Below are 14,292 nucleotides of genomic sequence, written 5' to 3'. Positions count from 1 at the left end.
GTTGTAACATGTCCTTATAACATAATGACAGGTTGTAACATGTCCTTATAACAACACAATGACAGGTTGTAACATGTCCTTATAACAACATAACAACAGGTTGTAACATGTCCTTATAACAACATAACAACAGGTTGTAACATGTCCTTATAACAACACAATGACAGGTTATAACATGTCCTTATAACAACACAATGACGGGTTGTAACATGTCCTTATAACAACATAATGACAGGTTGTAACATGTCCTTATAACAACACAATGACAGGTTGTAACATGTCCTTATAACAACATAACAACAGGTTGTAACATGTCCTTATAACAACATAACAACAGGTTGTAACATGCCCTTATAACAACACAATGACAGGTTATAACATGTCCTTATAACAACACAATGACAGGTTATAACATGTCCTTATAATAACATAACGACAGGTTGTAACATGTCCTTATAACAACACAATGACAGGTTATAACGTGTCCTTATAACAACATAATGACAGGTTGTAACATGTCCTTATAAGAACACAATGACAGGTTATTACATGTCCTTATAACAACATAACGACAGGTTGTAACATGTCCTTATAACACAATGACAGGTTATAACATGTCCTTATAACAACACAATGACAGGTTGTAACATGTCCTTATAACAACACAATGACAGGTTATAACATGTCCTTATAACGACACAATGACAGGTTATAACATGTCCTTATAACAACACAATGACAGGGTATAACATGGCATAGCTACGACATGCAACATCCACATGTTAATAACATGTTGAACACGTTAACACATTATGATGACATGTTATAATGTGTCATTATAACATGTTATAACGGCATGTTAAGAACATGTAATGACATAACATGTTGTTCTGACATGTTGTAATGAGAGTAGGCTGTGGTTGAGAGCGTTGTAACGAGAGTGTTGTGACGAGCAGCCTATGGGTCAGAGCATCGTAACGACAGCAGCCCGTGTGTTGTGAGGAGAAACAGAGCAGATACGGGGTGGTGTGTCGTGCTGACAGCTAATTGGTGTAAAATAAGAAAAAATAATAGTTTATAAAACAGTGAAACATCTTTAAATTTTTCCAAAAACAACACAAAACGATCTTCTCGTTGATGTTGTGTTCATGCGACTGTTTTCATGTTTCCTGTCTGAAGTGTGTGTGTGTGTGTGTGTGTGTGTGTGTGCGCGTGTGTGTGTGTGTGTCAGCCATAGAAATGGGCAGAGTGACTGCCATTTTTATGTGGACAGTTGCCGCAGTGACCGTAGTCACTAATGTCTCCGTAAACAAACATACTGGCGGCAGGTCTTTATCTGATTTATTTTACTGTTCAAACCAAACACACGTTATGTTGTTGCAGTACGACAAGGTGTCTGCTGTGCACTTTCTCTGTGCTGCAGACAGGAAGTGAGGACTACATGAGGTTCCTCTGAGATCCTCCTTGTGAATTAAACTGGCCATAGCAACCAGTGGAAAAGCTCTAGCAACTGCCAGGAGCCGACTCACACGTCAGCTCCTCTCAGCTCACACACAACTCACACGTCAGCTCCTCTCAGCTCACACACAACTCACACGTCAGCTCCTCTCAGCTCACACACAGCTCCTCTCAGCTCACACACAACTCACACTTCAGCTCCTCTCAGCTGACACACAACTCACACGTCAGCTCCTCTCAGCTGACACACAACTCACACTTCAGCTCCTCTCAGCTGTAGTTCAGTTGATGTTTCAGTGGTTACAGTGTAAGTGCCATTTCAGCCCTCAGTTACAACATTCACACCACATTTCCGTCAGTGCAAAACTCCAGGTCATGTTTAGCTTAGCTTAGCACAAAGGCTGGAGGCAGGGGGAAACTGTTAGCCTAGCTTAGCACAGTATGAAAGCATGACCTCATGACCCTGTGTTGACAACAATATCCTTTTTGTGTTCAAATACCGAAAGCTGATTGGTCACCTAGCTGTTTATCAATCAGCACTCATATACACATGTATTGATCAGCACTGATATATCGATGCGTTCCTACAGAGAAAAGTGATAAATCGTCAACAGCAGAATTACAGAGCCACATTTTATTTGTATAAAGTTGTAAAAAATAAAAATGTATGAAAATAACTGTAGATTTAGATGAAATTATTTGTGACTGATATTTATTAAATCGATATTCAAACCAAAGGAGTGAAGAATAAATGGATGGACTTTTCAAAATGTGTGAACATTTTTCAGGATGAAAATAAAACTGCTTCTTCAAAGTGTTTCAGTCTAAATCACAGAATCTGCACTTGTCGTATTTTTGTTGTAAATGTCACGTTTGCTGTCGTGCTGTAGAAAAATCAAATCTGAACTCTGCTGTAAATTTGTCTTCCTGTGAAATAAAATGAGCTGCTCAGTTCTGAGTATACAGAGTCGTCATGAATAATAACTGAACCATAAACTGCTCACTGTGCAGGTTTTATGTCACTGGTGATAACAGGAACACCAAAACAAAATGTTTACACCATAACAAATGAGTATATTATTTATTCTTTTACACCCTCGTCTTCCTTTTTGTGAATCCAGAGCAGTTTCATATTATGAGAGATTTTTATTATGTTAATATTAGATTGATTAGTAATACATTTATGTCATTATTTAATTATTGTTATTTTCCTTGTGGTTTTGAAATTATTATTTTTAAATAATATACACACACATATATACATATACATGTATACCTTTGGTTTCTGTACATTGATATTTATATTAATTCTTTTTGATTTCCCGGAACCTTCGTGTTGGTGCGGGTTGTTTCCTGTCTGTGTGTAATGTCTTGTCTTCCGGAACCTTCGTGTAGGTGCTGGTTGTTTCCAGTCGGACTCAGTTCCTCGGCGCTCCTCCATGTGTTGTGTGCGTCTCTGTTCAGCTCAGTCTGTCCGGTGAAACTCTGCCGTTGTTTGTTCAGTGTTTGATCCTCCGCAGGTACCGAACCGAACCGAACCGGACTGGACATGCCGGGCGGCGGCAGCTCTTTGTTCTCCGGGTTCCGGGTTCTGGGACTTTATTCAAACCACGTACCGCATGCGCTCCGGTACCACAAGAAGCACCGGGAGTTTTACGTGGTGACGTCGGTGGGCAGATGTTTCCACACGTACAATGTAAGAACCTTTATTTATGTTGTTTACACAGACAAACAGGTAAACATTGTTATTAATGAGACACAGGACAGGACAGGAAGTCCTGGGGCCTCATGTACAAAGGGTGCGTACGCACAAAAACGTGGCGTACGTGCTTTTCCACGCAAAGTTGAAATCTGTCAAGAGTGAAATGACCGTGGAAATGTGCGCTGCCTCACGCCACCTTCATGGCTGGCGTACGCACGTTTCTACAGCTGTTGATCCTTTGGCGACACTTAGAGGTGATGCTGGGAAACTGTTATAATAAATACACGTGAAAACAATCAGTCCTCAGAGAGATGTGCACATCAGACACACATGAACAATTAACACACCTTTGATGTACTGCCATGTTTAAATTTGAATTCAAAAGATTTATTTCAAACCAAATAATACCATACACACAACATTTACACATGAACCTCTGTGAGCAGGCTGTTGTCTGACCCGTATGAGTTACACAAATGTATAGGTCAGGGCTTGACGCTAAAAGGTAAAAGGTAAAGCCTGATTTATGGTCCTGTGGCGTACCTACGTCGTTGCCGTGACGCCGTCGTGAACCCTTCGAACTTCTCCGTCACTCCATTTCGTCGCAGTGCAATTCACCGCCAGAGCGCTAGGAGGCTGCGTTCCTTTCCTGAATGGTTATCGTCGTCTCTCGTTGATTCTTTGTTTAGCTTCCGGCTTTTCTGGTCACAGAGAAATGAACGCGGAGCACGGACAGATGGCTCCGTCTGTATCCGTATCCGTATTGAACGTTGAGCATAAATGAGCCTTAATACTGCAACATCTACATCGCAACAGAAGATGTTTAAAGATGGCGGGAATGGCGCAATCTGGAAAATACGGAACTGGAAATGCGTTGCTACCAAGCAAACCAATCACAGCCCTCTCGGTCTGCGCTGGGTCTGCGTCGCCTCGACGTGTAGTTACATTTTTGGGGAGGTGCACGTCAGGCTACACCGGGGGCTACGGCGAGCCTTCTGCGTAGCCACGTACCCTACGACGTAGCGACGCCGTTGATTTAACGCAGGACCATAAATTAGGCTTAAGGAGCACACAAAGAACTTTAGGGGCACAATGTAAATTGATCAAATAATGTGTTTTCCGTAATAAACGTGATGCAAATAGACATTTACAAGCAAAGTTATTTAATGAATTTGTATACAAAATGTACAGAAAGGTAAAATCATCAAGTTTTGAAAAAGTATTGCAATTTAATTTTGTCTTTAATGTTATTATCTTATATATATATTATCTTTGCAATATGATTATCTCTTCCGGGTCTACTTCAGGCTCTTCTTTGCTATTGGATGCGCGGCGCCGAGGTGTCGTCACAGCGCGTTGCGGTGAAATTAAAAAAATTTCAATTCGAGCGCAGGCTGGCGGCGCGCAGACGTCGTGACATGCGGCCCCTCGCGCGCCGCTCAGCTCGGCGGCAGAGTGGTGCGCTCTTGGGCCAGGTACTCCAACATGTGTGCTCAATTCCATGTTGATTGGGATGTACACAGGAAATGTGCTTGGATTCATGTGTACGCACAGATTCATACATCTGGATGTTTTTGTGCGTACAACGTTTTCTGGATTTCAGCGTACGCCATGTTTCAGTAGGAAATCCACGCAAGTCTTTGTACATGAGGCCCATGGTGCCCTCTGATGTCACACTGATGTCACACTGATGTCACACTGAGATCAGCGTGTTGATCAGTGTGTTGATCAGCGTGTTCATCAATGTATTGATCAGCGTGTTGATCAGCTTGATGATCAGTGTGTTGATCAGCGTGTTCATCAATGTATTGATCAGCGTGTTGATCAGCTTGATGATCAGTGTGTTGATCAACGTGTTCATCAATGTATTGATCAGCGTGTTGATCAGCGTATTGATCAGTGTGTTGATCAGCGTGTTGATCAGCATATTGATCAGCGTGTTGATCAGCGTGTTGATCAGCATATTGATCAGCGTGTTGATCAGCATATTGGTCAGCGTGTTGATCAGCATATTGGTCAGCGTGTTGATCAGCGTGTTGATCAGCATATTGATCAGCGTGTTGATCAGCATATTGATCAGCGTGTTGATCAGCGTGTTGATCAGCATATTGATCAGCGTGTTGATCAGCATATTGGTCAGCGTGTTGATCAGCATATTGGTCAGCGTGTTGATCAGCGTGTTGATCAGCATATTGATCAGCGTGTTGATCAGCATATTGATCAGCGTGTTGATCAGCGTGTTGATCAGCATATTGATCAGCGTGTTGATCAGCATATTGGTCAGCGTGTTGATCAGCATATTGGTCAGCGTGTTGATCAGCGTGTTGATCAGCATATTGATCAGCGTGTTGATCAGCATATTGATCAGCGTATTGATCAGCGTGATGATCAGTGTGTTGATCAGCGTGATGATCAGTGTGTTGATCAGTGTGTCGATCAGCATATTGATCAGTGTGTTGATGTGTTTCAGGTGAACAGATTGGGGATCGTCGCTGTCAGTGAGTACATTTCAAACCTTTGCAAACTGTGATGATGATGGTGGTGAGAGCTCTGCTCTCTGATTGGCTGCTGTGTTGTGATGTAATGTGGTGGTTGCTCAGGTAACAGCCTGTCAGATGACATCAGCTGTGTGGCAGCAGACAGGATGTTGGTGTTTGCCGCCGCCGGGCGCCTCATCAGCGCCTTCGCCCGGAACAAAGAGGTGAGAAAACTTTCTGAACAGACAAGAGGGGACAGAGACAGGACGCCACACTGACGTGACCCTCTGCACTCTCTGTACAGGTGGTGATGTGTTACCATGGACACAAACAGGAAGTGCGTCTGCTGCTTCCTCTGGGTGATCAGCTGATCTCAGCCGACAGCGGCGGTGATGTCATCGTGTGGGACGTACAGAGCGGGGGTGAGGGGGTGGAGCTTCACACACTCTCACCTACTTCTTTCTGTTGCCTGTCCTGTTACCCATCATGCCTCTCTGTCTCCGTCAGACGTCTACCTGCGGCTGCAGTTCGACCTCGCCGCCTTCGACGTGTCAGCCATGATGCACCCCAGCACCTACCTGAACAAAGTGCTGCTGGGGAGCTCCCAGGGTGCACTGCAGCTGTGGAACATCAAGACCAGGTTAGCATGTTAGCGTCCTGGCTAACGGGCCTCTCGACTGCAGCACATGATCTGTGATCAGTCATTGACGTCTCTAACCAGCTGTTTCCTGTTTGTGTTTTCAGTAAGTTGTTGTTCACGTTTGGCGGCTGGTCGGCTCGAGTCACAGTCCTGCAGCAGGTCGGTCACTTCACTCATCGAGCCTGATGTTTGTTTTCTTTTTATTGTTTGTTTTTATTTAAACTTTTCATAATTCTAAAAGAATAAATCTGAACTTTAATCTTTTGTAAACAAAGTTAACGTCGTCTGAACGTTGCCGAAAGGAAAACATCGGATTTATTCACTGTTTTATTCTAACCATCATTTCCCAGAGTCCCGCTGTGGATGTGGTTGGCGTTGGCACAGCGACGGGACGCATCATCATTCACAACATCCGACTGGACGAGATGCTGATGAGCTTCATGCAGGACTGGGGACCAATCAGCTCGCTCGCTTTCAGAACAGGTGAGGGTGGAATATGAGACAGGTTCTTCACAGAACGTTCCCGTAATGCTCCTGGCAGGCTCCCTCCAGGTTCCTATTTCGGTAACCGCCCCCACAACGTTGTAAGAACGTTGTTCCTATGGGTTTGATAAACCAAACGTTCCCAACGTTGTAATAACCACATGGAAGAACGTTTTCAGGGTCATTTGTGTCACGTTCCCCGCAGGTTGTCCTTAAAGTAACCCTCCCACAGCATTCTGGGAACGTTACAATAAGTCTGCGTTTTTCTGTCAGTGTTTATTGACCGGGAGACTTCATGACCGTTTATGAAATAATGTCCTTCTCTGTGTCAGACGGTCCTCCCATCCTGGTGTCGGGCAGTCCTCAGGGCCACATTGCATTCTGGGATTTGGAGCGTCGTCAGCTGATCACTCAGCAGAGACACGCCCACAGCACGGCCATCGCCGCCGCAACCTTCCTGCACGGAGAGCCGCTATTGGTCACTAACGGAGCCGACAATGCCATCAAGGTAAAACATCAGACAGGTGTGATGTCATCACCACATGTTCATCTGTTGATTTATTTTTGATGAGATGTGTTTTATTTGGATCACTTAATTATTAACTCTCTGAACCAGTGTCTGCCGTGGTGATGTCACTTCCTGGATGGTATTAAAATGGGGTCATAAAATATATTCAGTTCATTTCAATTCAGTTTTATTTTCTAAAGCCCAATATCACAAATCATAATTTGCCTCAGAGGATTTACAGCATACAACATCCCTCTGTCCTTAGGACCCTCACATCAATAAAAAATCTGAGTTTTTATTTATTTTTTTATGTATTCTACAAAATAAAAACACAAAACATTTTTAAATGTCGAAAGATAAAGAAAATATCTTTCGACAATATCTGTCAGTGATCTGAAGTGTCTTAGTTTTTAAAATATGATTATTGTTATGAACAGAGTGAAAAAATGTGATGGATTCATCCTTCAGTCCTCTGGCAACACTGTGCAGTTTTACACCACACATGACGCACCGCTGTGACATCATTACGAGCGCCCAGTGTGATCACGGGGAGCTCAGACGCTTCAGCGTTCTGCAGTAAAAATAATTCACGTTATAGATATTATGGTTTTAATTTTACGTCCATATATGTTCAAGATTATACAAACAATAGTCTCCTGCGGCTGCTGGGGGAAACTCTGATGTAATCACAGCAAAATACTACGTCTGCACGACATGCGAGGTCAGGTGACTTCATGAGGTGATGGCGGTGACGACAGAAGCCTGAGCTTTAAACAGGATCATAAGACCAGTGCGGGGTGAAAGGCGTAGCTCCTCCTCCTCTCACAACGATAACCTATCGTGTTTTTTCAGGTGTGGATATTTGACCAGGAGGGAGGCGGAGCCAGATTGCTACGGAGTCGTCAGGGCCACAGCGCCCCGCCCACCACCATCCGTCACCACGGTAACGACGGGAAAAACATCCTCAGTGCTGGTCAGTAAACACGTTCATCATCTGCAGAGAACATGATTCATTTTTATTTGTTTACCTGTTTTATTTGTTTACCTGCTTTCAGGACTGTTAATTTATTTCATCCAGTTATGAAAAAAAAATATTAATAAAAACAAACATTTTTTTAGCACTTTTTTCATCAGATAGTTTCTCATACGGTTTTTCTGAATATTTTGCGGACTGTCTCCGTGTCCTGCTGTGAGTTAATCAGACGTGTCTTCTGCCCCCTGCAGGTCAGGACGGGACGCTGCAGTCCTTCTCCACCGTCCATGAGCGTTTCAACAAGAACCTCGGACACGGTCAGTTCAGACTCACTAAACACTCGGCTCACAGACTCAGACTGAGGCGCTGTGTGATTTGGTTTCCATGGTAACAACCAATCAGAGTTTATGGAGTAAAATAGGATGGTTAGTTTTATTTCCTGTTCCTGAGTGAGACAGGAAGTTAAGGCGGTGTCTCAGTAAAGGGGCTGCAGTCTTCGACGCCTGCGTCTGAAGACCGACTGCGTCACATCGGCGCCACTGAGGCCGTCCCACGTCGAAGGCTCCTTCAGATGCAGCCTTGTGTCCCAGACTCTGGAGGATGTAACCGATGAATCCTTCGTGGCCCAGCCTATCCCAAGATGCATTGCACACTGATGACGATTATATATTAAGTGAAGTTAACTGGCTGACGCTTAACTGTTGCTAACGTTACGTTAGCTAAAAGCTCACAGCTCAAACAATCTGAATTTAATATGGTTACCTGAAAACACTGCGTCACCCTGAAATACATCAGACGGCGGTGAATCATCTTCATCATCAACATATTTAATACCAACCTGTGGGTCCATGATTCAGCACCAACTAACTCACTAGCTTACTCCTTCTTTCCTCAAGCACAGCTGGTTGCTAGGTAACAGGGACGCCCACAAGTTAGGGCGAGAACAACTGGTGATGCAACCAGGAAATGCTCCGCAGACCAGACTGTCCCATTTCAGAGACTGTTCAGTTTGACTGGTGCGTCTTCAGAGGACGCGGCCGACGTTCGACGTTGACCACGAAGGTGGTTAATGGTTAGATTGTTTGTTTAGTTTTCAAAGTTGGGGCCTTAGAATGACAGAGTGCAGTGACGAGTCCACAGATGGGGGTTACTGTGGTTCTGTTGTGTTGTCTTGCTGTTGGCTCAGTGGTTTCCTTGGTGGTGAGGGACCATGTGTGGAGACGGGGTCAGTTTGTGTCAGCAGGGTGAGATCTGATGTGGTCTGATCTTGTTACTGACGTACAGTTTGTTTAAGATTCTTTGTCAGGTTCTGAATGTGTCGAGGAATACTCCGACACATCTGCAGGTTTCTGTGTTTCTTTGACAAACTGGACAGGGTCGGACATAGATACTGTTTTTTCAGGGGGATGAAATACATACATCCTGTTTTTTCTTGTGGTTCAGATCAGACAATGTGTCAGATTAAAGACGTCAGGGTCAGACAGAAACATTACAGTGTCATCGACACATAGAAAACAATTAGAATATTGACACACGTTAGGGTCACTGATGTGAAGGAGGAAAAGTAGAGGACTCAAAACGCTGCCATGTGGAACTCCCATATTATAGGTCAGAGGGGGAGGAGCTACCTGATTGATTTTTATCTACCTGAGACGTGTTAGACAGACGACAGGAGAGCAGTGACATCACAGACGGGGAGATGAGGATGACTCAGGGCAGTTTGACAACCTGCTGTCTATCATTGGGCCGTATAGCTCTGGGTATCCAGCAACCACTACCACCAGTTTCTCCTCCCATTGTTTACCAGCTGTAAACTTGTTGTCATGACCACCACAGAAGCCCCGCCTCTCAAATCATCCCATTTGACAATGGGGAAAGAAAGTGGAGATGACGTGGGGCGCTCCTCTATCCTGAGTTGAAGTTTTAGCAACTCGAGGAGTTCAGACGGCAGACGCCTATAGAGCAGAAACACAAGGTGTGTCCCAACAACAGTGAGCAAAAAGCTTCATTCTGATTTAAAACAAAATGGCGCCTCGAGCTGCTGAGTCACTTCCTGTGTGACCAGGACCTTAATCTGCACATTCATCACCCAACACATCAGCACATTGTTTTCTAGTTGGAGCGGCGCCTCGATGAGCAGCGCTAACATCAACCTGCGTAGTTGGTCCTCCAGTGTGACATCAGAAAGTGTCACATTTATTCTTCTTCTATGGTTTGTTTACTTCCTGGATTCTGACCAATCAGGAGCAGCTTTCTTGTGCAGGCACTTGATCTGGTCCACTTGTAAATGCTGAGAACACGAACCAACTCGTGTGTGTGTGTGTGTGTGTGTGTATGATGTATGTCAGGCTCCATCAACAAGAAGAAGGAGCAGAAGAAGAAGAAGGGGCTGTCCTACGAGGAGCTGCGTCTACCTGCCATCACAGCGTTCTCCTCAGGTGGGCACTCTGACTCAGTCTCATCACATTCTCCACACAGGAAACATCTCATTTAACCATTTCCTCCTCTGATGATTGACAGCTGCCGCTCGTCAGTCAGACTGGGACGGCATTGTCGCGTGTCACCGTGGTCGCCTGGCAACCACCACATGGAACTACCAGCGCTGCACCATGGGAGCTCATCACCTGCAGCCGCCAGCCGCTAGCAGGACCAGTATCGCCACAGTAACATAAATTTAACTCCCTTTGTTTCTCTAAGCCCCTCCCCCATCTTTCTCTGATGGTCACGTGACTTCCTATCTCTGTTTCCAGGCTGTCGACATTACTTCCTGTGGCAACTTTGCTGTGATTGGGTCGTCGTGCGGCCGTGTCGACGTCTACAACCTGCAGTCTGGCCTGCACCGTGGTTGCTATGGCAATGAGGAGAAAGGTGTGTTCACCTGTTCTTGTCTGTGATAGGTCCATTCTGTGTCTCCTTCCATCAATAACCCCGCCCCCTTCTGTTCCAGCTCACAGCGGGGCAGTACGAGGCCTCGCCACGGATACCCTGAACCAGCTGACTCTCACCACAGGCTCTGATTGGCTGCTCAAGTTCTGGCACTTTAAGAGCAGGAAACAGGAAGAGCAGCTGAAGCTACATGCTGCGCCAGCCAGCATGATGCTACACAGAGAAAGGTAGCCAACAGTAATCATGAAGCTACACAAAGACAGGTAGCTAACAGTAAGCACGAAGCTACACAAAGACAGGTAGCTAACAGTTAGCACGAAGCTACACAGAGACAGGTAGCTAACAGTTAGCACAAAACTACACAAAGACAGGTAGCTAACAGTTAGCACAAAGCTACACAGAGACAGGTAGCTAACCGTTAGCATGAAGCTACACAGAGACAGGTAGCTACCAGTTAGCACAAAACTACACAAAGACAGGTAGCTAACAGTTATCACGAAGCTACACAGAGACAGGCAGCTAACAGTAAGCACGATGCTACACAGGGACAGGTAGCTAACAGTTAGCATAAAGATACACAGAGACAGGTAGCTAACAGTATAAATCTACGCTGAGACAGGTATCTAACACTTAGCACGAAGCTACGCAGAGACAGGTAGCTAACAGTTGGTATGATGCTCCATGGAGACAGGTAGCTAACAGTTAGCATGAAGCTACACAGACACAGGTAGCTAACAGTTATCACGAAGCTACACAGAGACAGGTAGCTAACCGTTAGCATGAAGCTACACATACAGTTAGCTAACAGTGTTCTCTTTCTTTTATGTTAGTGGGATGTTAGCATTAGCACTGGATGACTTCACGCTACTGGTGGTCGACATAGAAACCAGACGGGTGGTCAGGAAGTTTGTTGGTCACCACGGCAACATTAACGACATGGTGGGTCCACTAAAGCTAACTAGGCTAACATCTTGCTAAAGGTGTTGAATAAGCTAGAGTGCTAACAGACTGCTAACAGCATTCATTTTGTTTTTTCTTTCTCAGACATTCAGTCCTGATGGCCGCTGGCTGGTTACCGCGGCGATGGACTGCACCATTCGTACCTGGGATCTCCCCTCTGGATGGTAAAAATGGAACAGTCCACTGCTTTTACTTTTACCATGCCACACAGATTCAATTTCCAATCAATTCAATTTTATTTATAAAGCCCAATATCACAAATCACAATTTGCCTCACAGGGCTTTACAGCATACGACATCCCTCTGTCCTTATGACCCTCACAGCTGATCAGGAAAAACTCCCCAAAAAACCCTTTAACAGGGAAAAAACGGTAGAAACCTCAGGAAGAGCAACTGAGGAGGGATCCCTCTTCCAGGACGGACAGATGTGTTGTTCACACCTTCACACAGGCACCGTTCACACCTTCACACAGGCGCCGTTCACAGCTTCACACAGGCGCCGTTCACACCTTCACACAGGCGCCGTTCACACCTTCACACAGGCGCCGTTCACACCTTCACACAGGCACCGTTCACAACTTCACACAGACGCCAGAGATTATTATATATAAACAGGAATAATTATATGTTTTTCTTTTTTCAGTCTTGTTGACTGTTTCCTGGTTGCCATGGCGCCTGTGGGCGTGTCCTTGTCGCCAACTGGAGACTTCCTGGCGACTGTTCATGTTGACAGCCTGGGCGTCTACCTCTGGTCTGAACCAATCATCTCTTAGGATTTTTCCCGACCAATCACATTGCAGTGTTTTGTTACAGTAGCCAATCAGATATGTTGTCAGTTTAATTTCTTTATTGATGAGTCACTGTCAGCTGATCATTCCGGCAGCCAATCACAGTGCAGCTCTCCTCCCTCAGGACCAATAAGAGTCTGTGTGGGCCTGTGGGGCTCCGCCCCCTCCCTGTTGACCATCAACCAGCTGAGGAGACGCTTCCAGGGGTCACTGCAGACGAGTCGGGACAGGAGGTGGCATTAGAAGAGGCTGATGATGCGTATGAGTCAGCTGAGCAGTTGGGGGCGGAGCTTGTGACTCTGTCTCTGCTGCCAGAGTCCCGCTGGAAAAGTCTGCTGCACCTGGACGTCATCAAGGTAAGTCTGCCGCCAGGTGAGAGTCTGCCGCCAGGTGAGAGTCCGCCCAGCTTCATGGAGTCAGGTCACACAGCACCATGTCTGAGAATATGAGCATGTAAAACAACACTGTTTATTTATAAACAGGACAGTGTGTTGGTGCAATCAGTGAGCTGTTTATGATTTATTAGTAAACAATAAACAGAGAAACAATGTGTTTGTATGACATTGCCCTTGACAACAGTCACTGAGGAGCTGAGTGTGTTGTGTTGTCTGTAGAGAAGGAATAAACCTGTGGCGCCCCCTGCTGCTCCGGCTGCCGCTCCGTTCTTCCTGCCGACACTTCCTGGTCTCACGCCTCGATTTACGTCGCCCCCAGCAACAGAACAAGAAACACAGGTACAGTCCGTGTTCTGTCTTTTTATCTTTCCCGCTGAGCTTTTATTTCTAAAATCCTGTTTTCCTGCTGTTAGGCATCTGTGTTGTCACTTCCTGTAGAGACGTTACCGAACAACAACAACAACAACAACAACAGTAATATTGTTCGTAATTATAGTTTGTTTGTTTCCAGTCAAAGCTGATGAGTTGGGGTTCGTTGTGTCAGAGGTCAGAGTTCAGCTGTGCTCTGGAGTCAGCTCTTCAGTCTGGATCATGTGAGTCTCAGCTGGTTCCTTCATTTTGATGACCAACGTCCGCACCATATCACACCTGGAGACAGCTGTAATGCTGTGCAGTTATTGGACAGGGGGTGTGGCTAGTGGTTTTCGTTAAGCCCTCAAATACATGCCGGGGTCGGGACAACGTTCCTCTGATGGGTTAGGCGTTTCTCTCATCTGTAAAAACAATTAACTGACAGGAAGTCATGTTCTTCATGTTATGAAGACGCCGTTCACACCTTCACCCATACACTGTTCACACTTTCACCCAGACTCCGTTCACACCTTCATACAGACACTGTTCACACCTTCGTACAGACACTGTTCACACCTTCGTACAGACACTGTTCACACCTTCACCCAGACTCCGTTCACACCTTCATACAGACACTGTTCACACCTTCACCCAGACTCCGTTCACACCTT

General features: G+C 45.3%; 2 protein-coding genes across 51 annotated transcripts in view; both read left to right on the top strand.

Annotated features, from left to right (window-relative positions):
* The window catches only part of slc25a46 (solute carrier family 25 member 46), an 8,577-nt gene extending 6,168 nt beyond the window's left edge, over positions 1-2,409 (top strand). For 7 of the 50 annotated variants that reach the window (XM_050051607.1, XM_050051608.1, XM_050051606.1 and 4 more), the window contains one exon: positions 32-2,409. The gene's annotated coding sequence lies outside the window, so the exon portion shown is untranslated. The remainder of the gene's footprint in view (positions 1-31) is intronic. The other 43 variants (XM_050051628.1, XM_050051629.1, XM_050051622.1 and 40 more) reach the window with 36 other exon arrangements.
* Positions 2,410-2,867: 458 nt separating this feature from the next.
* wdr36 (WD repeat domain 36) lies at positions 2,868-13,935 on the top strand. The gene is made up of 20 exons (XM_050051589.1): positions 2,868-3,154; positions 5,631-5,658; positions 5,761-5,861; positions 5,942-6,059; positions 6,145-6,277; positions 6,382-6,436; positions 6,628-6,760; positions 7,093-7,268; positions 8,121-8,241; positions 8,493-8,558; positions 10,590-10,679; positions 10,762-10,904; positions 10,992-11,109; positions 11,189-11,354; positions 11,958-12,066; positions 12,172-12,251; positions 12,731-12,838; positions 13,000-13,231; positions 13,490-13,609; positions 13,782-13,935. The coding sequence occupies exons 1-20, from the start codon at positions 3,008-3,010 to the stop codon at positions 13,890-13,892; spliced, it is 2,355 nt and encodes a 784-aa protein (XP_049907546.1). The 5' UTR covers positions 2,868-3,007; the 3' UTR covers positions 13,893-13,935.
* The last annotated feature ends 357 nt before the right edge of the window (positions 13,936-14,292 follow it).

This window comes from Epinephelus moara, chromosome 8 (genome assembly GCF_006386435.1).
Source record: "Epinephelus moara isolate mb chromosome 8, YSFRI_EMoa_1.0, whole genome shotgun sequence".
Classification (NCBI taxonomy): Eukaryota; Metazoa; Chordata; class Actinopteri; order Perciformes; family Serranidae; genus Epinephelus; species Epinephelus moara.
This window is presented reverse-complemented; position numbering and strand designations above follow the sequence as displayed.